We start from the raw sequence: 27,344 nt of genomic DNA on the forward strand, positions 1-27,344 counted from the left end.
ATGATAACTTTCAGAGACACAATGATGGGAGGGAGAGACCAGAAAGGTATGTGGCAAATGTTAGCAGAGAGTTCTTTTGGGATGGGGAAGCTATCAGTGATTTTTCTTTTGTTTCTTTTTTACTTTTCTGTTCTTTCCAAATTAGCTAAGATGAGCACACATGATCTGAAGAGCTACAGGAACAAAATACAAAAGAGTGGCTCCCTATCCTTAAAATAACAAAAACACGCCATATGAACGAAGGAGAAGCGAGGGGCGTCAGTGGGAACAGGAAGAAAAGATTCGGGACAGTGAGCGGGTGAGGGCCTAAGAAGGGGAAATACGGGGCCAGGGAATGTGAGGGCCTGTTTAGGGGGCAGCCTCTACGAAGTGCTTCCCAGTCGTCCTGGGACCGCCCTGAGTGGGCCCTGCCTCACCGTCCCCAGGCTCTCAGGCCAGCAGCAGCTTCTGCCTGGTCCCCACAGTGCCGCAGTCACTGTCCTCCCAGAATCCTCCCAGGTCCCCTTCCCCGGACGTCCCTCCAGCCTCTGCTTGCGGACTTGCTAAGATGATTTAAATGACGAGACCTGGGATCCAGCATTCCAGAAAGGCTAATTTAGAGGAAATCACAGTTCATTCTCTTGTGGCCGAGGCCCTTCTAGGAGGAGAGAGAAGACAGGAAGGGCCCAGCCACAGAGGACCATAAGCAGTAAGTAGCTTGTTAGCACAGAAAAAGAACACAGGTGATAAATAAAGTATTTTTATTGTCTCTTCCCAAGATGCACAGAGCTTCCCTTCACCCCCAGGTAGGCCAGGAAGAGGACAGCAGAGGAACAAAGATAAAACACACCTCCAGGAGAAGAAGATAGCAAGGTGGGCCTGAGGGGTGGATAGGGGGGCTGAAAGGGCGTCTGGAGGTGGGGCAGGGAAGGAGTTGGGCAACTAGAGGGCCTGAGGAGGTGAGCGTGAGGCTCAAGGAGCCCTGGCTGCAGCAACAAAGATGTCCTTGTATCCCTTGATCTCTTTGATCTCGTTGCTGCTGACGAGGACTTGGAGCTGGCGGGGTCCAGCTTTGATGGGGTAGAGGTCCACTTGAATTTTGATAGTGTGTCCGGCCACCAGAGTCCCAAGGCTGCAGGTCAAAAAGGGCCTGTTAGAGCCTGGAATAACTGCTGGGGTGAGTGTTCTGGATTCTGCTCTTGGTCAGTAAGCACCTCCCACCCCACCCTACCCCACCCACACCACCTACCGAGCTCAACCTTTTCTGGAGGAAGGTGGGAAGGTGGGGGCAAGGAGGCATCCTCCAGGAGTCTAAGGACCATCCTATGAGCCCACGAGACTCCCCTTATCAAAGACCAGCAGGAGACAGGTGGGTGGCCACAGGACTTACTCATTTGATATCTGCCCACTGACGAGGCCACTGCCCTCCAGCACCATCGTGCAGTGACTCAGAGGCACCGAGAGGGTGTTGGTGAGTGAGATGTGGACTCTCAGTGCCTTGCCCACCTCAGCCCTCTCAGACACCTGTGTGGAGAGAAAACAAGGATATCGTGGGGACGTGGCCTCCTTCCTGCACTCGGTTCAGCGAACTCCATCCATCTGTTGACCACCAGGGACTGCTTATTTAGGGGTTAAGATGCTGCAAGGGAGAGAACAGAAGCCCAGGGTATTCGTGGTTATCACATACCCTGGCCTGTCTTATAAGCTCACAGTACTTCTGGAAGCCACCGCCAATGGGGAATTGGCACCAAGGTGAAATCTATTCCCTCCCCATCATCTAGCTCAGGATGGCAGTTAGATTTCAACTTAAGTGCCAGCTCCAACCTGTTAGTTGTGACTGATAGGAATGTTGTATTAAAAAGAATCTTAAGATTATCCTTCAATTAAAAAATAAATAAATTTACAAAAAAAAAAAAAAAGGATCTTGAGAACAATCCAGAGTCAGTGAGAGAGTTGTGATTGATTAGTAATGTCTGACACAGGCATGGGATGAGGAAGTAGTGTCATGCATGCCATCCATATGCCAACAATGATGTCATTCTGAGGCCAAGGTCCCAAGAAATGTTAATGGCAGAGCCCGGACCTGACCCAGGTGTCCCAGACCCCAGCCAGGGTCTTTCTCCCACTCTGCTCTGTCTCCACGTACATCAGCAGACCCACTCTGAGTCTCCCCAGGTGTGCTGCATGCATCACCTGTGAGGGCTGTGTCATAGGGCAGTCATGGCCTTGGTCTGTGAGTGGGAGGCAGGGGTGCCGTCCTACTCACTTCTTGAGCCCCAGTGCCTAGCACACTGCCAACCATATGATGGCTATCTGGTAAACAAGTCTTGAACGGAAATGACTCGACCACCCAGATCCTACTGGGAGCGTGTTCTGGCTCAATCAGAGAATCACAGAAAAGGAACACACTGTGGCTCCCCTGGAACTCACAGAAAAGAAACGAGTCCTTTGTACTCTAGTGAGTGTGCCAGAGTTGAACAAGATCAAAATAGCTTTGGTATCCAGCAGAGTCATACAAATCATTCCATGGTTCCTTAGCAATATGCTCAGTCACACCCAATTCTTTGCAGCCCCATGGACCTTAGACTGCCAGGTTCCTCGGTCTATAGAATTTTCTAAGCGAGAATGCTGGAGTGGGTTGCCATTTCCTACTCTAGATCTTCCCAACCCAGACATTGAACCTGCATCTCCTGCATTGGCAGGCAGATTCTTTAACACTGAGCCACCTGGGAATCTCCTTCTTACGAACGGGGACCAGTTAATAGCCTAGTTGGCATCTGATGTGTTTGCAGTGGATCCTGCTGTAACCAGGGCTCTGTGTGGTGGGCAGGGCCTCATCTCAGCCCCAGGCTCGTGTCTGCTCTTGTGATTCTGCCCACTGTTCCCCCCGCCCACACCCCCCACTCCGTGGGAGGCTGCCTGATGACCTCACAGCCCAGGAGAAAACTGTCAGGTGGCCAGATGGTTTATGACGTGGAGCCACTCAGTTCTCATTCCCATCGGGATGGAGAGTGCTGTTGACAAATCCTCCAGGTGCACAGGCAGGTGAGGATTAGGCAGTGGGCAAGTCTTTCAGGTAAGAGGGGAGAGTGGGGGAAGGCGGCTTCAGAGGAAGGAAAACCCTGGTAACAGGAGCTGGGCATCGTCCCTGCCCTCCTCCACTGACCCTTCCTCCACCTGTGTTCATTCCCTGTGCAATGGCCTCGCCAGCCCCTCAGGCCTCTGAACTGGAGGTGTGAGGCTCACCTTTCATTTGTTTCCCTCTTCCTTGTCACCCCTGTCTTATCAGGTGACAAGGAATTTGGCCTGAGTCTCTCTCAAAACTGTCTCCTCTCCTCCGTCTTCCAGACACGGCCTTTCTTATCTCTTTGCCTTAAAATGCCTTATTCTCTAGAGTGTCTTCCTGTGCATCCTCCATAAAATGTCACCTCCCCTGGGAAGCGTTCCATTTGCACAGAGCACAGAGACCACACCATACTGCACTCTAATCATCCATTTGGTGTCCAGGGCGGGGACTGTGTCTTGTTAGCTGCTGTACCCCCAGCCCCTGGGTTGGCTGAGTCAGAGGGCACCCCCCAGCCCCTGCTCTGTCCAGATGCCTTACCTCAATAGATAAGTGGGGAGGCTCCAGGGAGATATCTTTTAAAACCAGCATGGACCTCCCTGTCTCCTCCACTTTGGCAATGCCAGACACACGGATCAGCTTTTCATCTGTCAGCTTGTTTCTGTAATTGTTATAAGGTAGCGAGAGCGGCCACTGTATATCTAAGCACAGACAAAATGCATTTTGAGTCCAGGAATGGGTCTCAGAAAGAAAGAGAGTGAAAATGTGTATGTGTGTGAGAGAGAATGAGTGTGCGTCTACATGTGTGTGTGTGAGAAAGAGAGAGATAGTGCTTACCCGACACCCCAGCCCCCCGAGGTCACTGCTGTGTTTCCCTGGTGGCAGCATCAGAGGTATAGTACCTGGCATTCAACCTCCTGTCAACAGCAGCTTCACTGCCCGATGTATGTGAGAGAGTGTGTGTGTGTGTGTGTGTGTGTGTGTGTACTGGGGGTGACTTGTTCATGGCCCCAAGCTCCCTTCCTTGTAGATGCCTTTCCAGGTCTGCCTCATACTCACCCTCCCCAAAGTCCAGGGTCAAGTGCACTTTCTGTCTCCAGAGGGGCTTCCGGGTACCACCGTTGTGCAGCAGAGTCTGTGCACAGAAGTCCACCACCAGGTGGATGGGCCCCTGGGGGTGGGCTCTGTCTGCCACCCTCCGGGCATGCAGCTTCAGCAGCAGGTCCTGGCCCCACTCAGGCTTCCTGGTCAGGTGAAGCTGCAGCTGTGCCGGCTGGCCCACAGCACCCCCAGACCCCAACAGATCTAGGAATGGTGAAGAGGTCCTCCGTACACCCAGCGTTTTCTGGGAGGCCTTCATAAACACGGACCGCTCCTCAGGGGATCCTGACAGAAAGGAGAGCCAGGAAAGACATCAGTGGGGAGGATTCAAGAGGAACAATGACCTTCTTGGGGAAACAAGGCTCCCAGAAACTCCCAGACCCCCTCCCAAAGCCCCAACCCCAAGAATAGCTGCTGAAAGAGATGATACAGCCTCACAGCTGAGAACACGGGGATGGGTATTGCTGGCCGCTGGGCTCAAACCCTCGCTCCATCATGGTCCCTTCACCTCTTGGTGCAGGGCTCTGTCACATTCAGCCCAGGGATATCTCCTTGCCTCACAGAGTTGCCAAAAATTGGGGTTAAATGAGCTCCTGAATATAAGCACTGGATGCTGTTCTTAGTCGTCTTTTGAGGAGGAGGTGGTTGGCTTAGGTGGTAATGGTTTACACATGAGAGTCATCTTCAAACCCCTTGCCAGGCAAGCAAAGGAGGTAAGAGCTGCCCCCCTCCCTGAAAATCCTGGGGTCCCAGGCACCTTCTGGGTACTTGTAGGAGCTGGTGATGTTCTCGCGCTGGTCTGACCCTACCATCTTGGTGCTGATTTCCTTCCCAATGGAACTGGTGTTATGGGCCAGGATTTCCTGGGCCTGGCCATCCTTCAATAGCCAAACGACTTCATCAGCGTTCACCTCGGCATACACAAATGGGGTATCGTAAGGCAGGTGGATCTCCCCTTCCCTGATGGCCTTCACGGAGGCAGGGCCACAGCGAAACAGCCCTGGGCAGGGAACAGGAGTGGTGGACCACTAACTCGGCTGCTGACAGGTGGGCTAGGGCAAGTGGGGCATGGCCGTGGGAGGCAAAGGAGGGAGGTGGGATGGGGAGAGGCAGTGGCATCAATGAGCCTCCTCCACTGGGTACTCTCCAGTTCCCACGAATTCATCTGATGCTCACAGCCACCCTGGGAAGCATCATCCTCATCTTCCCTCCTTTACAGGGGAGCAAATGACTGAGAGGTCCGGTGACTCACTGGCCCACCCAGCTGTCAATGGCAAAGTTAGACCCCGGACCCGAAGTTGTCTCTGCTACGACTTTGAAAAGTGGACGAAGTGGGACAGGCATCGCTCCCTTTTGGCCTCCTGCTCAAGGGGTCAGTCGCTTTGAATGGCCTCTCCACAGAGTGCAGGCCCTTCCACAGTGGTCTTCACTCACCGCTGCTGGTTTGCTGGGGAGTGGGGTCCAGAACCTGCCACCCGTTGTATCCTGGAGGGAGGTCTTTCCGGATCATCCAGCACTCATTCCAGACATGGAAATTCCTGCAGAAGGCAGTAAGGAGAAAAGGGCTCACATTTTCAGAGGATTTGCCAGGTATCAGACCCTACACTGAGTGTTTTATATCATTGCTTCTTCTATGTTGTTTACATTTGGAAGTAATTTCAAGCTTACAGTAAAGTTGCAAGACTAGGATAAACACCACCCATATACCCAGCTCATCTGTTGTTAGCGTTTTGCTCCATTCGCTTTAGCACTGGCTTTCTTTCAGATGGAGATTTCCTAGAATAGGGATCTTCCTTTACGTAGTCTTATACAGTTCTCAACTTCACACATTTAATATTTATACTTTATCTACCTTATTGTCTATTTTTCAGTGTGGTCAGTTGACCTGATTATGTCCTTTATGGCATTTTTTTTCCACCCAGTGCAGGATCACACACTGCATTTAGTTGGGCAATACCCTTTGTGTCCTTTGAACTGGAAGAGTTCTGCAGGCTCTGTTTTTATCACATTGACATTTTGAACATAGTCTTGACTGATTGATTTTTATCAGAGTGGTCCTCATTTTGGACTCGCCTGACGTTTCCTCATGATTAGGTTCAGGCTGTGTGTTCACAGACAGAATTCTACAGGACTGTATGTCCTCCCCAGATAAACTACTGCTCGTAGAGCCAGAGAAGTTTCAGCCCTCGAGGAGCTCAGAGAGGGAGGGAGGGAGTGCTAGGGACAGCAGCTAATTCTCATACAATTCAAAGGTCTTACCTGGAAACTGGCTGGAAAAGCAAAAACAGGAAATCAGATTTGGGGTAGAAGAGAGGAGAGAGGAGCCAGGGGAAGCAACGGGAGGTCCAAAACTAAAGGGACACACAGAGACACACACGGATGCCAGCCAGGAGGGAGAGTGGGGCAGGGAGAGGAGAGGTCGAGAGAGACCGGAGTAAGTACGCAGAGACAGCTAGTCCCGGCTTTGCCCTGAGAGAGAAACAGAGAAATATGCAGACAGACCGAAAGGCTCAATGAAGGAAGAGGAAGATGAGGTCAGTATTCAGAGGGCTCACAGTCTGTTCATTTGGTTGCCAACCTCAGAGTACATTAACTCGTAGTCTTCTATGTCTGAAATGAGCTTGATGTGATGATCTGATTAGCCAGAACAGCTTTTTGGCTGAAGACTGGCTGAGCACTGGCAACAATGTATGGGGCAGTATCTCCTTAAGGCCAGAAAGCATCATGTCAGAAAGCATCAGAATTTTCCTGCCCTACCTGGAACAGAGCAGAGATCTGCAGGAGACAGTGCCCCTTACCATATTTTGTCTCGCTTCTGAGTTGGCAGCATCTCTGCATGTTGGTCATAGTAGGTGTCGATGGTCAAGTTTGCATCCGAGTTGTGTGCAGAACGGAAATTGGAAACAACACGTGTTGGAACACCTAAGCATCTCATTACTAAAGAGAGGAAATGCATGGGGAATTACCAAATCCATTTCAAGCAGAATCACTGGTCTCACGTACATACTTTCTCACTTTTAAGCTGGAGGAGAGAAAAAAGCCAAAGTGCTTACAGGTTAAACATTCTTGCAGGTTATACCTCCTTTATCCTCAGAGCACCGCACCCAGGCCCAGAATCCTTGCGGCCTACCTGTCCTATCCATGGTTTCCATTCCACCAGGAGAAAGAAATCACTTGAGGGTCACTTAAAACAATTAACAACAACCCAATTGATCATTGAGGGCTTTTCCCATTCAGCAGCTTTCCAAACCAAAAACAGAGAACCTAAGCATTTGATAATTTGAAAGAAAAGAAAAAAAAAATGAGACCTGTGCTGTGTTCAGAAGAGAAGCAGTGTGACCTTAAGTAGACGGTCCTTAGCTTGTATGTAACAAAATGGAGTTGGACCAGATGATTTTCAGTTCTGAAATTCTGGATCTGTAACTCAATTCAAATGAAAGGGTTTGAAGCAGGTAAGAAAGAAATCAGAGTATGGATAGAAGAGCAGGATAGATTTATAGAGATACGCAGAAGACATCAGCGACAAAGGGAATCTTGCATGGACAGTGAGGGAACGACCATCTTCGATAAGACAACAGCACCCTCTTGTGGCTTCTTAGGAATCACACATACCGTCATCCTGGAGAAGGAAATAGCAACCCGTTCCTACTGCTGCCATCAGACACACCTACCAGGGGTAGATGAAATTAACCCAAGAGCCAGATGTGACCTTTGAAACCCAGGCCCCCACCTCTACGGGCAAAGTGAGGAGTTTAGAGAGAGATTTATCCCACCCCTAAGGAGCCTGGCATGATGCAGTACATGGGGTCACGAAGAGTCAGACATGATTTAGCAACTGAACAACAATCCTTCTTAGGAGCAAATGGTGCCCACTGAGGCCCCTGTGGGGATGCCAATGCTTTGAAATGTAAGAGGACTATTAAGATTGGCCAGTCTTTTTGTTTCAATTCATTCAAGTGCCCCAAAGGATGCCACCTGTCTGCAATCACCTGTCCACTCCCAGCACAGCTCCTGGGCTTTTCACAAATCTTTGGCAGGGGTGAGAGTCAGACCAGGGCTGCGAGTGGCCAGAGGTAACAGCAGAAGCACCTCTCCCCTCATGCAAAGGCTGTAGATTCTAGGGCCTGGCCGAGGAGAGGCCCAGACGTGGAGCAAAGATGCAGATCCAGACCTTCTCCCTCTCTTCGCAGAGTCGAAAGGCCTAAACCCTCCTCCTTAACTCCTGCCTGATCAGGGACATCCCGGCCTAAGGCAAATCTGGCTGTACTAAGTGCGGCCACTGTGCTGAGCATTTTCCAGTGAAAACGAATGAGCACAAGGAGGTCCCTTGATTTCAGCGCTCATATGTAAACCTCTCTGCTGTCTGCAGCACCTGTACATAACTGCGAAGCTGTGTTGCCCTTCTGGTAAAAGTCTGGAACTTCGGCCCCCGTCTCTGCCCTTCCCATTCTGCGCTCCCTCATTCTCCAACTCAGAGTCAACATATCAGTTCAGTAAACATTTCTCGAGCCTCACAGTGGAACAGGCAGCACTGTGCCAGGTACTCCTGCCTCTTGGGGGAGGATAAACAGGCACCACAGTGCTTTCCATCTTTCCCTCATATCCACAGGTAATATGATTGATGACCAGGGACTAAATTATAAGTAACTGATAAATGTACAAAACATGGATGCTCCTTAAGGGTAGTTAACAAAGTAGTAAATCTCTTAATAACTCCTCAAGAATCTCTCAGTGGTGTTTGGGAGCCAGCAGCTCTGCCTACAGGTGAGATAAGGTTTCCCAGGATCATCTGCTGGCATCTCAAGCTTACCCCAACTTGCCCCTGACCCCAGGCTCATCTTGAGCTGAGGAGGCTGAGCTGCTGGCAGAAAGAAGCCACTTTTGCCTCCACTTTGGGACCAGAAGCTCCTCTATCCAGGTGACCATTCTAATAGTCTAACTGCTCCATCAAGGAGTCTGTGGAGTGACTGCAGCAGGTCAGCCCTTCACTGAATATTGCAGGATTCCCTGAGACTAGAGAGTGTGCTGTTTATGAGCTGAATGTCCACGACTCCTTAGTTGCGGGGCTGTAGACCAGCCACAATTAACTGAGGTGAAGTAGAGACAATCCCAGCCCGACCTCAGAGGGTTATCATAAGGAGTCAACACCCATGGCGGATTCATGTCAATGTATGGCAAAACCAATACAGTATTGTAAAGTAAAATAAAGTAAAAATTAAAATAAAAAAAAAAAGAGTCAATAAGCGAGTTTGCATTCCCACCCCGCCCTCCTCACTCACCCGTACACATCACAGCTGCAAAGACCCAGCACTGCCCGTACTTCACAGGCTGCCCGCCCCTGGCCGCCCACTGCCGCAGGATGGCCACGCTGCCCGTCCACTCCAGGGGGCTGACCCCCCGGGAGTAGTCCTCTCCCCAGTTCCCCTGCAGCACGCCGCTGTCGTCGTTGCTGTTGATCTAAAGAGGACAGACAGATGAGCTTCCGTAGCGCCTGAGCTGGGGACGCTGGGGTGGGGCCAGGGAAGCTTCCAGTCTTACCATGGCGCTCACCACCCTGCAGATGTACACCACGTCGTTCCGCTGCGAGTAGTCTTTGGACGGGTTCTTTAAGAAGTACAGGCTCTTGTTCAGAATCTCAAAGCAGATATCTATGATGTCCTCTTCAAACTTGCCAGGGAAGTCACGGAAGAACAAAGAGAAGAATAAAAACGTCTAGAATTCTGAAGCCAACTCGGTAGCACTGACTTTTAGGGATGGTGTATATGTGGCGGGGGTAGGTGCTAAATATCAGACCAGGTCCTGCCTTCAAGGAGCTTATAAGTCAAGTTGGGAGTGTGTCAGATTCAGGATTTGAAGAACTGACCTGTGTGTTTCTGATGGAAAATGCAAATGGAATTTAGAGAGATGTGAGTCAACTGAAAGGAGAAGACTGTTGGAGCCGGTGGGTTTGGAAGGACTAAGTAGACAGGAAGAGCTCTAGGTAGGGGTGTTCACTTGAGGTCGTTGGGTGCAGTGGATACCAGAGACAAAGGCTCAGAGATTTTCTTTCTGGAGGACTTGTGGGGTTAGGAAAGGATCAGATGGATAAATATAAGGCTAGGTGTGTGAGGAGTGAGAAGAGCATGGAGAGCCTTGAAGTCAGCGAGAGAGTTCAGCCTTGATGGTGTGGGCACAGAAGACAGTGGACAGTACAAACGCAGGACAAACAACATATATTTGTACATGCATCCTAAGCCTTTTGGCTATCAAATGCCCTGGTGGTTTTCCAAGTTTCAAAAATAATACAGATTGTTAGGGAACAGGAAACTGATCTTCCTCAGCAAGGCTCCCTGCTTCCTGCCCCCACCCCGCTCTTCCCTCCCAGGGTGTGTGGACAGGGCTGAGATGGTAGTGGGAGGCGGAGAGAAACTATCCTAGCCATGGCTGGAGGTGGAGTAGAAAAGTTGCTCAGAGTCAGTGATCCCCTGCTGTGTACTCTAAACGGATAATTGGTGTTATTAAAGAACTGCATTCATTATTTCAGTTACAATAATGGATTGTGGTTTAATTTTCCAGAGAGTCATCATCTTTTAGAACTATAGTTGGAAGTATTAGTGAACTAAATGATGTGGTAATTTGCTTCCAAAAGATTCAGTGATGAGGTAGGAGGAATGGGGGAGAATACACCAGGGATCAGCAGTTTTTCTGTAAAGGACCAAAGAATAACTATTTTAGCCTTTGCAGGCCATAGGGTCTCAGTCTCCACACGCAATTCTGCCATTGTGGCGTGAAAGTAACTACAGATGCTACCTCAATGAATGAGCATGCCTGTGTTCCAATAAAAGGGTATTATTAGATACTGAAGTTTGAGCTTCATATAATTTGCACATCACAAAATACAGTCAGCCCTCTGTATCAGTGGGTTCTGCATCCATGGATTCAACCAATAGAATCAAAGATATTAGGGGAAAAGAATTCTGGAAAATTCCACAAAAGCAAAACTTGAACTTGCTGCACAATTCCAGGAGCTATTTACATAACATTTACATTGTTTTAGGTATTATAAGTATCTAGAGATGAGTTAAAAGTACATGCGAGGTTGTGCGTAGGTTATATGCAAATATTATACTATGCCATTTTATATAGGGGACTTGAGCATGCTTGTTTCTGGTATCTGTGGAGGCATCCTGAAACCAATGCCCTGAAAATACTGAAGGACGACTATGTTCTTTTTTTTTTTTTTTTATTCTTATTTTTTGGCAGTTTGAAAAGTATGAAAACCATTCTAAGCTCTTGGGCCATGCAAAAACAGGCAGTGGGCCACAGGCTATAGTTTGTAAATCCTTGATACAGATGAAACGAGATTCACCATAAATTGATCACTATTGAAGGTAAGAGGTTCATGGAGGTTCATTAGAGTAGCCTGTCTACTTGCATTATGCTTTAAGTTTTTCATACAAAATATTAAAAACTGAGAAGAAAAAGCATTTCCCCTTCCTTCCTTGCACCTCTCACTCCAGCACTACACACCCTGACTTCTGTTAGTGGTACTTCACAAGCTAACAGAGTTGTCTAAGGCCCACTTCAGCTGACAGTGTTACCTGCCCGTAGTTCCAGGGCCAGGGGGTGATGAATCTTTCATGACCCTTGTAAACAAAGCCATAGTCCATCATGATATACTCCTGCAGCAGCGTTTCACTTGGCAGGTAGACGTCGTCCTCTGAGCAGATAAGAGTAGCAGAGGGGACAAAGCCCCGAACCAAAAAATAAACAGTAACAAAATTAAAAAACAGTAACGACAGTATCTTCCTGGATAATCAGAGAAGCAATGGGTTGATGGCAATAGACATCAAGACTGGGCTCCTTAAAAGTCTATGTGCTTTTCTAGAGGCCAGCGATATAAGCTACACTTTAGAAAAAGATTATCTTCTCTTGGTTTTAAAAGCAGCCAGCTGGTCATAGAGATTTGGAAAAGATGGATGACAGAAAGAGGATAGTAAAGTTCACCCCTTCCCACTACTGAGACACTCGTCATTATATTTTGGTGTAACCTGTCTGCACTTTCTTTTTCTGCACATATGTGTAATTAAGATCATATGTGTTCCATTCCCTAATCGATTTCATTTAACATCAAGCCATGACCTTTTTTTATCATCCCATTAAAAATTCTCTGTTAAGGTGATTTTTAGTGAGCACATGGTAACACATTGCATAGATATCCAGCAGTTTATCTTCGGGACTTTCTAAGTAGACCCTCACAGATCATTCCCAATGGATCAGTTAGCATTACAACCTGTGAACACGTTATACCTGCACTCCAAGGGTTAAAAAGTAGGATGAAGGTCCCCAGAGGGTGGGTCGTGCTATGACTTGGGCCCTGAGAGATCTCCATCTTCAGAGAGTAGGGACCAATGACTGCACTGGGTGGTGTAAAAAGGGAGACATAGAGCGAGTTGGCATGAACGGTGAAGTCAGAAGCACTCCAGCCATTGCCTTGTCGGGCTTGGGTGAGCAAGAAGGTGGCTCGGGTTCCCAGAAGCTCCTTGGGTGCTGGTCCTGTGTGAGAGAGAAAGACCCTGAAGTGAGGCTCAAAATCTATGTGACCTGATTGCAGGGGAACTGGAAGGACCCTTACCTCCTCCCACAACTTGCTAATCCTTTTACTGACACTAGATGTCCTTGGACAAACACTTAACATCTGTGTCGTGATAGTCGTGTCAGACTCTTTGCAACCCCATGGACTGTAGCTCACCAGGCTCCTCTGTCCATGGGATTTCCCAGGCAAGAATATTGGAGTGGGTAGCCATTCTGTTCTCCAGGGGATCTTTCTGACCCAGGGATCAAACCTAGGTCTATTGCATTGCAGGCATATTCTTTATCAAGTGCGTGCATGCTAAGTCACTTCAGTCGTTTCTGACTCTTTGCAACCCTATGGACCATAGCCCACCAGGCTCCTCTGTCCATGGAATTATCCAGGCAAGAATACTGGAGTGTGTTGCCATGCCCTCCTCCAGGGGATCTTCCCGATCCAGGGATCGGCAGCTGCATTGGCAGGTGGGTTTTTTACCACTAGTGTCACCTGGGAAGCCCTTTTCCAATGTAGGCCTCAGTTTGTTTGTTTGTTTTTTTTTATTCTATAAAATGGGATCATAGTAGTATCCACCTGAAAGTCTTGTCATGGATTAGATGAGATAATGTGCAAGATAACGTGCATGAATTTGTAGCACAGCGCCTGTTGCATATTTAAAAGTTGTCTGTTATTATCACAACCTTAGTTGGCTGAGTCAGCCAGATCTTAAGTGCACTAATAGGAATCTAGGGGTCCCAGGAGAAGAGAGAGAGGGTGGTTCAGAAAGGAGAGGCAGGGGCCCTACAGATGAACTTTGCCTTGGGGAGGGGTGGGCTTACCTGTCTCAGCCACAAAGGTGATGGAGTCATTCTTCGAGTGGAAGGGGCGGTTGAAATGCAGCTGGATGGTGAAGGACTGGCTACGGCGCACGATGAGCCGCTGGAGGCCCATCTCCTGTGTGTGATGCTCCTGGTTGTTCTTGGCGCTCTGCAGGTCGACGGACCTGAGCTCCAAGGCTGCCACTGGGGGGTGAGATGGGGCAAGGGGACAGCTGTGGCTTCCTGGGCTCAGCATCCCCAACACTTCTCGACATTTCTGTTGCACCTGGCTCTAACTTGGCTATGATTGCTGTCCAGATCTTAGACCTCTGCACCCTGCTGCCTAGTTTCAGGACTCAGCAATTTAGCACAGTGATTCCAGTGACCTCTGAACCTAGCTCAAGAACTGAGGTCCTAGACAACACAATTCCAGATAACTGAAACTTAACCCTTGAAGTGCCGTCTTGTGGTCTTAATCGCTTTGGTTGACAAGCTTTCTAAAAATTACTCTATTATCCTGATGATAGAAGAAAGAGCATACTAGAACTTTGTATGAGTTAAGTCAAAGACTGGCGGCTACAGTCCACAGAGTCCCAAAGAGGCCGACACAACTGAGCGACTAACACTTTCTAAGTCAAAGAAGTGACTGGAGGCTGGGACCTTAGCTACAGGCAAGTCCCTGCTTTAGGATGTGGGTGCAGGTGGGCACCACAAGGTTATTTACAACTTCATTTCTTACTTCTCAGCCACATTCCAGGTGGATGAAGGCACTGGCTGCTGCCTAATGTGTATACTTAGTGTATAATCTTAAAAGTCTCATAGCATAATAGTGCAAGATGTCGCCATCTTGGCTATGAGACCTTGAGCAAGTCAGTTAAGGTCCCTGGACATCAGTGTCCTCGGCTGAAAAATGGTGACAATGGTGTGCCCACCTCCTAGGGTTCATGTGGGCATGAAGTGAGGATTCACGTGTAAAGGCCTTAGCACGGTGGCAGGTGCAGGGTGAGCACTCAGTCAGCAGCAGTTGCTCTTAGCACTGGCGCCTCAGGTTGTATTTGCTTCACTGTTTTTGCTGGTGATAAAAATTCATTCCGTCCTTTCCCCCCAGTAGTACATCAGTTATCTCAGTGGTTCTAAACGGGGGAATTTTTGCCCCCTGGAGGACATTTGGCAAAATCTGGAGACATTTTTGGTTGTCACAACTTGGGGAGAGACTGCTACAGGCGTCTAGTGGGTAGTTGCTGGGGGTTCTGCCAAACAGCCCCCTAAAGGAAAAGCTCATGTTTGCTCCAGCCAGTTTTTGTGCCATTTGCAATTTGAACTCTTTTTTCACAAAAGTTCTTTACAATTTCACTAAATGAGTTCACTTTGATGGTTTTAGCCTGTCTTTGTTACCTGGCTGAATTTTTTTGAGTCCTAATTCTTTCACCCAAACACTTTCTCTCGCCATCTGGGAACTGGCTAAACTGTCTTCCAGGTTGTTGTCCAAGTCTTCGGTCATACGCTGATTTAAGCATTAAGGGTTAAGTCCCAGGCCAGTGGAGTATCACCGTTGGAGCTTCCTTCCACATGAACACTGAGCCATTGGGAAATACTCTGTAAGTAGAGTTGTTCAGCTAGCTGTGACTGCATCTAATTCTCTATGTGAGGAAACTGGATTAGGTGGGGTTGTTTTTTTTTTGATTAGGTGTTTTTAAATTGTCTTCACAGTCTAAAGTCAAATCCAGCTTTCATTTTGCATCTTTCTCACAAATTTGTCAAATATCTGGCTGAAAACAAAACGTGTACAATGCTCACTTGACCCCCTCTCCTAGTAACAATCTTTCCTTGAGGCAGATTCAAAGATGGGTCACTGGATCAAATAGTACAAAGTTTTCCAGCCTTTTAAATGTAACATAGGCACTTAAATAGTTATATTATTGGAACCAGAAAATTCAGGGCACAATCCAAGACAGATGACTGTGAATAATTAAACAGCATTTTGTAAACATGTCTAACCTATTAGTAGTTTGTGAAATCAATTTAGAGAAATGTGACCAGTATTTTTTTTAAAGATTAGAATAGAAAATATCACAATGCATCCTATATTAATTATATTCACTTAATATAATTATGCATTTAGCTCACTGAAGTGTTTTTCATGTCAAGGAGACAGTGACTTCAGAGAACAAAAGGGAGGGCCTTCAAGAGAGCAGGCAAAGAAAGCCAAGAGGATCAACAAGAAGTTCAACAAAACAGGAAATCAAGCAGAATCAATTAGTAAAAAAAACTGTAAAAAAACAACATAGTAACGCCCACAAGGCTGTCTTGCCTTGGCCACCAGCCCACAGGGGTTAATGACGAGTAAGATTAGAAGTAAGCCGCGGCTGCATGACTGCTGGTGCTTGACTAACACAAAGACAAGGATATAAAAGGATCAAAATATATCTCCAAGTACTATGAGCCTTAAAGTGAATAGAGACTTTAGAGCAGCTGTCTGCTTGCAATGAGCTCTGAGGTGCCAACCTCCTGACCTTAGACATCAAAACACTTAGATGTCCCATGTACCCCTCGGGTCTTGGCTCAGACGTAACCATCACACAGGCAGGGACTTTCCTTAACCACTGAACATGATGCCCCATCCCCTGCCCTATGATCATCTGCCATCACAACAGCCTTTTGACTTTCTGCAGAGCACACTTCATAGCATCTAGAATCAGTTTCAGGAAGCAGAAACCTTGGCCATCTTCTCACCCCTGGACCCCTCCCCCATTGCCTAGAATGAACCATTGTTCCTAATTGCTGATAATTACAGCTGATATTCACTGAACACTTACCACATGCTAGGCACAATCTGAAGCATTTGATGTGTCTGAAATCATTTTCGTTCTCTCAGCCACTCTGGGATGGAGGTGTTCATATTGTCCCTGCCATGCAGCAAGGACAGAGCTGGGCTCAAACCCCCGTAGGCTGGCTCTAGAGCCTGCCCCTTTAACCTCCACAATCTCCTGCCTTCCCTGGTGGGTGCTCGGAGATGTTTGCGTGAATGGATATGTGTGAAGTACAAGGAGAATAACCTGGCAGATGACAGTAAGGCTGTAGAGGAGGAGAGAGAGAGGCCTTCGAGGGCAGCAGGGCCAGTATGAGGAGTGGCTTGACTCCAGGCTGAGATGCTGCTATTTGCCCAGTAGTAATGTGTCTAACTCTCCCTGATGGGAGGATAAAATGTTACACCTTTCTGAAGGCAGTTTATCAACATTTCTTATGAAATGAAAGGTTGCCTTGAAACAAATTCCATTGATCCACAAATTCCTCTGATCCACAAATTCCTCTTCTAGAAATTTTTCCTAAGAAAAATCATAATTTGTGTATAAAAGTATAAACATAAGGATATTCAATGCAACCCAAATATCCTACAAAAAGGATTGGATGTTGTTGTTCAAGTTACTAAATTGTGTCCAACTCTTTATGATCCCATGGACTGCAGCATGCCAGGCTTCACTGTCCTTCACTATCTATCTCCTGGAGTTTGCTGAAACTCATGTCCATTGAGTCGATGATGCCATCTAACCATTTTATCCTCTGCTACCCTCTTCTTTTGCCTTCAATCTTTCCCAGCATAAGGGTCTTTTCCAATGAGTCAGCTCTTCACATCAGGTGGCCAAAGTAGTGAAGCTTTGCCTTCAGCATCAGTCCTTCCAATGAATATTCAGGGTTGAGTTCCCTTAGGATGGACTGGTTTGATCTCCCTGCAGTCCAAGGGACTCTCAAGAATCTTCTCCGGCACCACAGTTTGAAAGTATCAATTCTTTGGCGCTCAGCCTTCTTTATGGTCCAACTCTCACATCCATACATGACTACTGGAAAAACCATAGCTTTGACTAGACGGAACTTTGTTGGCAAAGTGATGTCTCTTCTTATTAAGATGCTTTCTAAATTTGTCATAGCTTTCCTTCCAAGGAGCAAGTGTCTTTTAATTTCCTGACCACTGTCACTGTCCACAGTAATTTTGGAGCCCCCCACCATAAAATCTGTCACTGCTTCCACTTTTTCCCTTTCTATTTGCCATAAAGTGATGGGACTGGATGTCATGATCTTAGTTTTTTGAATGTTACATTTTTAGCCAGCTTTTTCAGAATTGAATATGTAAAGTTTATCCCTCTCATCCTGATGTAATCAACAAAAGGACAAAGGATATGGGGAAATAATTCATGCAACTTTAGAAAGCAACACAGAAAATTTAAAAAAAAACATTATGTTAACAGATTAACTGCAGGTGGTAAAATTATGGGAAATTTTTCTTTCCTTTGAGTTTTTTTTCTGTCAGCCCAGCATTTGCTTTGAATATGTATTCATTTTGTATTTAAGGAAAAGTGTTGCTTTGATTAAAGGGAGGTTTTTGAGGAGTGTCACGATCACAGCTGTGCTTCAGAATTAATCCAGACCAGAGGGAAACAAGACTAGGCTATGAAGGGCAGTAAGAATTCTATTGCAATAATCTAGGCAAAGGCTAATGAGATCTCGGCAAAGGCATGGGTAGGAAGAAAGGAGGAACCACCCTGGTGTATGCGAGCTAGTAAGCCTCTGGTGAAATACCTTGACGTCTTGGGCTTCCTAAGGCCTCGGCTAATTTGGATGCAGACTAGGGCAAGTTGAAAGAATCCACTGCCCACAATATCCCAGGCAAGCAGGCTACTAGTAAAGGACTAGAAAGCTCCAGACAGAGGGAGTGAAGGGGACAAGACGGCCCTGGTACAGTCAGCAGAGGGCGTGGACACCTGCCGTTGAATGTCAGGTGGACTCGGCTCCTTTGCTTCTGCTGCCTTTGTCCTTGCAGTTAGTCCACTTCTCCATGTCTTTTCTTTTTCCACTTCTCATTGTTATTGTCAGTTTGGGACTTTGATTAACACTTCATTCGTTTTCATCTCTTCCCTTTTAAGAAATATGAAAGGGCACTTCTGTGTGAGAGCTTACAAAGATTTCTTTGTGATGAGATTACTACTGAGCATTTCTGTATAAGGATGACAATGTCTCACTACCTAAAGATGCAAGTCCAAATTCCTTAGCCAAGCAGTCAAAGCCCTCCACGATGGGGTCCTAACACATGCATCCAGCCCTACCTCCCAACAGCCGATAAATCAACTGTACTTCCCTTGTGTGTATTGCGGCCTCCCAGTAGACTGTGGCCAGCTTTACCGCTGGATGGCCCTGCCTCTTCCCAACCTGTGTATGTCCGTATTGTACCCATTCTTCAGGCAAACTCGGCATCCACTTCCTTATGAATCCTTCCCTGTTATTTTAGGATGGGGAGCATCTGTGACAAGTTTCATATCTCACTAACATTTACTGAGTGTTATTAAGTGCCAGGCTTTTTGTGTGTTATGCATTATCTCCCTCTATCCCTACAACTACCCAACAAGATAATACAAATTCCGTATTACAGATGAACAGACAGAGGACTTAGGAGGTTAAGTAACTTGCCCAGGATCACCTACCTAGTAACTGGCAAAATTGTCATTTAAACCTAGACAGTTTGATTGTAGAACCTAGTTCTTAAGTTAGTTTGGAGGTTTTCACTTTTTTTTTTACTTTCCAAATAAATGACTATTGTAATTTATTCAAATAAAAACATAACAAACATACCTGAGAGGAGCAACTCTGGTGGAAGAACTGGGATGGGGGTTCCCTTGACTGCTCTTCAGACCTATGGGTCTGAAGAACACAGTGGAAACCACAGCCCCTCTTAACCTCCTCATCCTACGATGCCAGCAAATCAGGGAAGAACAAGCTCCGGCACCCACCTGGCCTTTTGCCCTGCTCCTCGATTTCTTAGTCTTTGAACCACTTGTCTGTCAGTTAATCATGTAATACTATGTTGCTTCTTTGAAACATTATTTTCATTTAATGGTGTCTACATGATTGTGTTGTTTGATTGTTTCCACTCAGTACTCAGCAATTTTCAAATAGCTGCTGGCAGGACAAAAGTATTACTTGACTGGCTGTACAAGTTAAATAATTAGGTCTTTTACAGCAAATGTAACAAAGGATGAATATCCATTATATATAAAAGTTGCCATAAATATTAAGAAGTCTTGCTATAATCAGAGAAATGCAAATGAAAACAATAATGAGATTCCATCTTTGATCCATCCAGAAATGCTTAAAAGAATAACAGTCTATTTTGTGAGGGTATATGGAAATGGACTGTCTCCTATATTTCATATATGGTGTGAGGATAAATTCATACAGACTTTTTAGAGAAAATTGTTGAACTGAAAGGTAGCAAATTATGCCACCCCCAAATATACCACTTCAGGATAAAGATTATTTTGAGCTGAAGGCAACTGAGAAGCAGCAGATAAAAGAAAAGCTCTCTGACCTCCCCTATTTGCCTAAAAGCAGAACTTAATTTGTAAAGGTGCCCCCCCCCCCCACCTCCAGGCTTCCCTGGTGGCTCAGTGGTAAAGAATTTGCCTGCCAGTGCAGGAGATGCAAGAGACACGGGTTGGATCTCTGAGTTGGAAAGATCCCATGGAGCAGGAAATGGCAATCCATTCTGGTATTCTTGCCTGGAAAATTCCAGGGACAGGGGAACCTGGTGGGCTATAGTCCGTGGAGTCAAAAAGAATCAGAAGCAACTGACTGAGCACGCACACTCCCCCTCCCCTCTCTACTAGGAAGGACAGAAGTTAATCACCAGAGACAGTTCTAGACCCTCATCAATCCAGAGATAGCCCCAGTTCAGTTCAGTTCAGTTCAGTTGTTCAGTCGTGTCTGACTCTTTGCGACCCCATGAATCGCAGCACACCAGGCCTCCCTGTCCATCGCGAACTCCAGGAGTTCACTCAGACTCACATCCATCGAGTCAGTGATGCCATCCAGCCATCTCATCCTCGGTCGTCCCCTTCTCCTCCTGCCCCCAATCCCTCCCAGCATCAGAGTCTTTTCCAATGAGTCAACTCTTCGCATGAGTTAGCCAAAGTACTGGAGCTTCAGCTTCAGCATCATTCCTTCCAAAGAAATCCCAGGGCTGATCTCCTTCACAATGGACTGGTTGGATCTCCTTGCAGTCCAAGGGACTCTCAAGAGTCTTCTCCAACACCACAGTTCAAAAGCATCAATTCTTGGGCGCTCAGCCTTTTTCACAGTCCAACTCTCACATCCATACATGACCACAGGAAAAACCATAGGGATCTATATAACACTGTATTAACTAACCCTTACCTTCCATTAGTTCCCTCCCATAATTTACCGCCCAACAATCTACTGCCCTAGAAACTCAAAGTCCTTTTCTTTTGTCCTTTCTGTGAAAATGTATGTTCTCTTGTTAACATGATGTATGAGCCCAAGTTCTCACCACCCCTTTGAGTTACTCATCACAGCATGCTTCTTTGCACATGTGCAGTTCACATGTTAATAAACTTCTTTTTTTCTGTTAATCTGTCATTTGCTGATCTAATTTATAGGTTCCCAGCCAACAAGCCTAACTGGGAGAGGGAAAAATGTTAAGTTTTCCCTCCTCTACAAATATCCATTAAAACTTACAGTGGATATTGTACTTGGTCTAATAGTTCTTCTTTTAGAAATATTTCACAGAAGTATTTGTATACATATGCAAAGTTATATTGACAGGGCATGTATTGCAGCATTGTTTATAAGAGAAAAATATCGGAAACAATCTAAATGTCCAGGAATAAGGCATAGTACAAATACATAAATTTATTAAAGAAATTGTATTTCTATGCCCAGAATGGAAAACTATAATTATTTAGACCAATTGATAAACCAATATGTACCAGCCTGCAAAGATTTCTGAGATATATGATTAAGTTTTTTAAAAAGCAAGTCATCAAATAATATATATTATATAATCTTATTGTATAAAACAATTTTATATAACCTAGTGTTGTTTAAAAGCAGTTAACCAAATTGTTGACAGTTCGTTCCAATGAGGAAGGAGGAGGACTGGGAATACATTATACATAAAAGGGGACTTGGGAATTTTTATCCAAAAATATGTACTTTTTACCTTTTATAACAAGCATATTTTTTGTGTGTATTACTTGTTTAGTTAAAGCATAATATTTTAAAAGATAATATAACATCTTAGGCTTACAGTAATTGGGGATAGCCAAGGGGGGAAATACCCTAGAATTTAGCACAAAAGTACCCTGGAATCTAGCATAACAACAAGTCTATGGAGAAGGCTCTACTAAACTCTGGCTTGTATAAAAATACCGTGTGCACCTCTAATTCCTAATAGTTCATATAATATAGGATTTAGGACACAGCTTTAAGAAATGCACACTCTATCTTAGTCCCCTCGCCTGGCAGGCCCAGTGTGTCTGTCCACCAGGCTGAGCCGGCCTGCCAGGCCCTGTTCTTCTCAGTCCCAGCAGCAGAGTGGCTGCAGCTCTGAGGCGGCCTGAGCTCAGGGGCCAGGACAGCTCTCTAAGGAGCAGCTGGACCAGGAGAGGTCTAGGATCCTGGAGGTGGCCCTCCCTCAGCTCCAGAGTCAGCCATGGAAACGACCTCCTCAGACCGTCCAAAGTCATTCCAGTCCCAGGATGTTAAAGAAAAGATTGTCCATAGCTTCAAGGTTAAGCTGAATCCATTCAGAAGGAAAGGAATGACTGTAAGATCGTGCCAAGGTCTGATCAAAGGTGAGGAAATGGGAGGAAGGGGGCATATGCGCAACAAGGTAACAGCCTCAATCCAGGGTCTCCTGTCTCTGCTGTTCTCCTCCCCTCGCCAAAGGCCTCCCTTCCCTTGACTTAGCACCTCAGAAAAGTTAGATTCCCAGTACTCACCCTCATCCATCTCCCTCGTTCTGTCAGCCAAGGCCCTTCAGCTAATCAGCATTAAGACTCTAGACCAAATTGCCTCTCTAAGCATTTAGTCATCTCACGAGAACCTTTCCCTCCATCCTGAGGCGGGTGGGGCTACCGTTTCTTCCTCCTCCTCCTCCTAGTACTCCTCCTGTTCTCAAGTTTCCCGTTGTTCCGGGTGCATCTTAGCTTAAGGAAACGAGCTTCTGTCGAAAGCCTTTTTTAAAATTGCTGAGGGATTTGTTTCTGAGGTCTCCTTTTTAAGGTCTCCTTTTTAAGCTGAGAAGACTCCACATGGAAGGCAAGGCTTGGTCTGGATCTGTCATTTTCTGCCTTTGTCACTTCAAGGCTTGGGACCCAGTTCACTCTAAGTCAAGGAGAGAGATGAGGAAGGAAGGAGCTACCCTCTGGAAGGTTATTCACGAAGAGCCATAGGACCAGAGAACTTTGCGTCCTGTATCTCTAATGAGTATATTAAAATAGTGCATTATTGTGCTATTGGTTAAGAGTGAAGCTGACAAACTTTCCAAGGAGAAGGGGGAATGCCTATAATATAAGGCTAACTGGAAGGAAAAAGCAGGATAGAAACAATGCAGCTTATTCCAATGTTGTAAAAACTGTTATTTGTGCAGGTGGACCCATTTTTAAAAGACAGAAGTAAATACCATAAACTGCTCTTTTGTGAGAGCAAATTGTGAATGTGATTTCTTGATTTATACTTTTCTTATTTAAACAAATCCAGAGTGCGAGGGTAGGGCTTCCCTGGTGGCTCAAATGGTAAAGAATTTGCCTGCAATGCAGGAGACCCAGGTTTGATCCTTGGTTTGAAAAGATCCCCTGGAGAAGGGAATGGCTACCCACTCCAGTACTCTTGCCTGGAGAATTCCGTGGATGGAGGAGCCTGGCAGGCTACAGCCCAAGGGGTCGTAAAAAGTCAGACGCAAATGAGTGACTGATGCGCACACACAGTGTAAGGGTAAGATGTTTTCATAAGGGAGGAAAACAAAATTTTTTTTTTTTTTTTGCTGCACCTCTCCGTATGCGGGAGCTTAGTTTCCTGGCCAGGGATTAAACCCATGTCCGCTGAAGTGCAAACACAGAATCTTAACCACTGGACCACCAGGGACATCCCAGGAAAAAAAAAAAAAGTGTTTTTTTGTTAAGAAAAAGTGAGAAAAGTATGAGGAGGACCATGGCTGGAGATCTGGGCCTGAGTATTCAACCAGACTGACAGTTTACAGAGAGAAGCAGAAGCATCCAGTCAACAGTCCTGGAGGAAGTATTTAGTTTGGTAAAATAATAGTGCTGCAGAGAAAACAGAAAGATATTTACATATTTACTGATCATTGTCCAAGGTATGTAAGAGGCGCCTAATTGCCTGGGTTAAACTGTGTGATTCATCACAAATTTCTGGGCTTATTATAATGAAAGCTTTCTGTCATATCCTTTGCCTTTTTAAAATGTGTTGAGTGTATTTAAGGAAATAGTCCTAGTTGGATACACTGAACTCGCTCGTGTTGCGGGGCGGTATACATTTTGGTAAATTTCTTTCTCGTTATTTTATCTATGCTGAGGTGGTTTGTTTTTTTCCCATAGTTGCAGCCATCCTGTATTTTAAGATAGAACTTGTTTAAAGTGATAATTTCCATATAAGACAGTTTGCCATTCTACTTGAAAATATGGCCTTAAACAATATAATGACTTTTGCCTTGTAAAATAAGCTTTTATACTTTTAAATTTTATTTATTATTTATTCAAACCCTTCAATTCTTATTTGGGGGCTTATATGGGAAAAGAAGTTCTCCTAAAATAACTACAATATTTTTATCCAGGTTAACCAAACAAATTCCATTTTGTCAATCCTGTTGGCCCCATTAAGACTGAGTGTCCCAATTTCCAGTACTATTTTCCTTCCCTCCTTCCTTCATTTTTATAAGAATTGATGACTGTGATGTCGATGGCATCATGTTAGTAGTTTTGAGGCACACAAAGGTAGTAAAAGCTGATCTTTAGCCTCTTGTTTAATATGTTTGTGAAGATAAAACACACACAAATATTCTCTGCAAAGGACCCGGCCCTGAGTAGCACGGTCAGAACCATGGGGGTCTTTTAGGGAGGAGCTCAGGAAAGGCTTTGTGATATGTGAGCAGTCACTGGTCATGAAGGATGAAGAGGATTTGAGAAAAACAGAGAGACAGAGAGAGAGAGATGGTAGGAAAAAGAATTTCCAGGCCAAAGGCACAGCTGGAACAAAGGAGGAAAATGGGGAAAGCTAGGGCTTCTTCTGAGACTGGCATGGGAATTGCCTGCATTGACCAAAGAGAATAAAAGCAAAGGGTCAGAGGCTTGGAGTTTCAAAATTGTAAAAAATAAATAAATAAATAAATGCTGTTTTTCCTTCACTGCATTAGAAATTAAGAGTTTTATAGATGCTGGTGATTAGTTTTAAAACTTTAACATCCCCCATCAAATTGAGCTCTTGATTACTCCCAGCTTTATTACACTAAACCTTGGTTCTTGACCAACTCCATAAGCCTGTCAGCTTCTTCTTTCTTTTTTTTAATTGAGGTATCATTGATTTACAATGTTGTGTTAATTTCTGCTGTACAGCAAAGTGACTCTGCTATACATACATACATATGCATTCTTTTTTCTATTCTTTCCCATTATGCTTTATCCCAGGATATTAAATGTAGTTCCCACACCAGCCTCTTATATGTGCTTGTCACCCCGCCTGGAATGTAGCTAGGTAACTATATTGGGCAACTAAGTTTTAATTAGGTTATAATCAATTGATTACATTATGATCAATGTTCATTACAGATTTTATGGCCCAGCAATACCACTTCTGTGAATATATCTGGACAAAACTAATTCAAAAAGATACATGCACCCCTGTGTTCATAGCAGCACTGTTCACAAGAGCCAGAACATGGAAGCAACCTCAGCGTCCATCGATAGATGAATGGAGAAAGATACAGTACATATATACAATGCAATACTGCTCAGTCATAAAAAAAGAACAAACTAAGTCCATCTGCAGAAACATGGATGCAACTAGAGATTGTCACACTAGGTGAAGTAAGTCAGAAGGAGAAAGACAATATCACATGATATCACTTAGATGTGGAATCTAAAACACGGCACAGATGAACTTATCTACAAGACAGAAACGGACTCAGAGAACAGACTTGTGGTTGCCAAGGAGGAGGGAGGAAGGAGAGGGATGGAGCAGGAGTTTGGGGTTGGCAAGTGCAAACTATTATATAGAGAGAATGGATAAACAGTGAGGTCCTCTGTAGGGACCTAATGCAGCACAGGGAACTATGTGCAGTCTCCTGTGATAAACCATAAGGGAAAAGAGTATTAAAAAGAATGTGTGTAGGTGTACAACTGAGTCACTTTACTGAACAGCAGAGATTGGCACAACACCGTAAATCAACTACACTTCAGTTAAAAAATATTCATGATGGTTTGCAAATCATGTTCTTTGACTGTATTATATCCTGTTTATAGTTCCCCCCCCCCCCATTAAAGACTAATGCCCAACACAGTCAAGTTTTACATTTAGTTTCAAGGGGAAAAAAGCCCTTGAAACATAGAATCATTTCTGTGTTGATAATAGACTAACCTCTGTTAGGGTTAATCCACTCGATTTGTCCTACAAGACAGCAAGCTCTGAGATCTTTAACTCTAAAATAAATACAGACACATTATAATCCTCTCGTGGCTCCACACCCTTAATATGTGTTTACTGGGTTCTCCACTTGAAGATCCTGCAGTCACTTCAGATTCAGTATCTTCAAAATTGAACTCGTTAGCCCCACCCATCCCCCAGAAATTCATATAATTTCTTACTCATCTTTGTAAATATTACAAAATTTCGTTAGTTGTCTGGAACCTTCTATTTGAAGGTCTTGTGACCAAATGGAGAGAACAGAGGTGTCTGAATTAGGGAACCTGGTTTAGGATACTGCTCTAGCGCTTCTGAGATTGTTTGGCTTTATTGAACCTTGATCAAGGAAGCACTGATGAGAGCTTCAGCCCTGTGTAAAATGGGGCTGAGAGTAGTGCTCAGTTCATGGAGTTCTTTTGAGAATCAAGTGGATAGTGTTTGTGGAAGTGTTAAAGTGCTCTCCAAACTTTAGCCAGTTTCACTGATAACAGTAATATTTATGATCCTTCCGATTGTGCGATTCATGTTGCGTGAAAGACCGTGTGTCAAGATCTGTTGTTAAGATGCTCAAGGAGACATTCATGACCACAGAGAGACTGTCATAGCCAAGGCCAGCCCCTCAATCTCAGTCTTGTCAGTACTCCTGGCTAGATCATCCTCAGGGGAACTGAGGAAACCAAGGATGAGTGAGCTGACTGGATCATACCCTTGCCTGACTTGTCACTGGTTTGCATCGCTCCCCACATCTGCCGCCACTTTCACTCTGACCACGTCTCCATCTGTATCGCCCTCAGTTCTACCTCTGATTCCTGATTTTTTTTGGTGGTGTGCCCAATTGCCAAATGAAAGTCTTTCTCCAAGCCATACCCTTCTCTGGTCACACTTTCTACCCACTCTCTAGGTCTCGGCAAAAATGTCAGTCCCCACAGAAGCTTTTGCTGACTAGCTGCGGCCCCACATCTGCTCTCTTGGATCTCTTGGATTCTTCTTCACAGCACTGATCACACTCTGAATTCGTCTCCCCCTAGACTTTTCTGTCTTTCTGTGTGTCATCCGGATGATCCTACCTGATCCGACTAAGCCCTCTACAAAACAGCATGTTCTGTGCTATCTGAATTAAAACAAACACCAGTCCTTTCCCTATGAAATCAGCAGGAAGTTGAGAAATTCCTGGCATCCCCTCCCCATAAGTCCTAGAGCATCCCCAGGGTTGCTTACTGTTTTCCAGAAATCCTCCTGCTCTCCTGACAGCTGGTGCCTGCTTGAAGACTAGGAACTCAGCCTCACTCTTTTCAAGGATAAGTTAGCTGGCTCTGCCAGGCTAGAGGTTCTTGACCAACTCCATATACCT

General features: G+C 45.5%; 1 protein-coding gene across 3 annotated transcripts; it reads right to left on the minus strand.

Annotated features, from left to right (window-relative positions):
- Positions 1–723: 723 nt before the first annotated feature.
- TGM7 (transglutaminase 7) lies at positions 724–27,344 on the minus strand. 3 transcript variants are annotated; one of them, XM_042235337.1, is made up of 13 exons: positions 27,212–27,344; positions 13,532–13,714; positions 12,434–12,679; positions 11,725–11,843; positions 9,683–9,811; positions 9,424–9,601; positions 6,943–7,081; positions 5,579–5,682; positions 4,902–5,144; positions 4,103–4,429; positions 3,584–3,744; positions 1,370–1,503; positions 724–1,111 (listed from the first exon to the last, which is right to left on the minus strand). In XM_042235337.1, coding segments are annotated over exons 1-13 (2,124 nt in total). In that variant the 5' UTR covers positions 27,213–27,344; the 3' UTR covers positions 724–951. The 3 variants fall into 3 exon arrangements, with proteins under 3 accessions (XP_042091271.1, XP_042091270.1, XP_042091272.1); XM_042235336.1 differs by lacking the exon at positions 27,212–27,344 and adding an exon at positions 22,300–22,378; XM_042235338.1 differs by lacking the exons at positions 4,902–5,144; positions 27,212–27,344 and adding an exon at positions 22,300–22,378.

This window comes from Ovis aries, chromosome 18 (genome assembly GCF_016772045.2).
Source record: "Ovis aries strain OAR_USU_Benz2616 breed Rambouillet chromosome 18, ARS-UI_Ramb_v3.0, whole genome shotgun sequence".
Classification (NCBI taxonomy): Eukaryota; Metazoa; Chordata; class Mammalia; order Artiodactyla; family Bovidae; genus Ovis; species Ovis aries.

Coding starts and splice junctions, on each gene's coding strand:
- TGM7 (XM_042235336.1), bottom strand. Junction 11,844..12,433: donor TTTTAACCCTTGGAGTGCAG/GTATAACGTGTT, acceptor TTATCTGCTCAG/AGGACGACGTCTACCTGCCA. Junction 3,745..4,102: donor GACCCTGGACTTTGGGGAGG/GTGAGTATGAGG, acceptor GTCTGTGCTTAG/ATATACAGTGGCCGCTCTCG.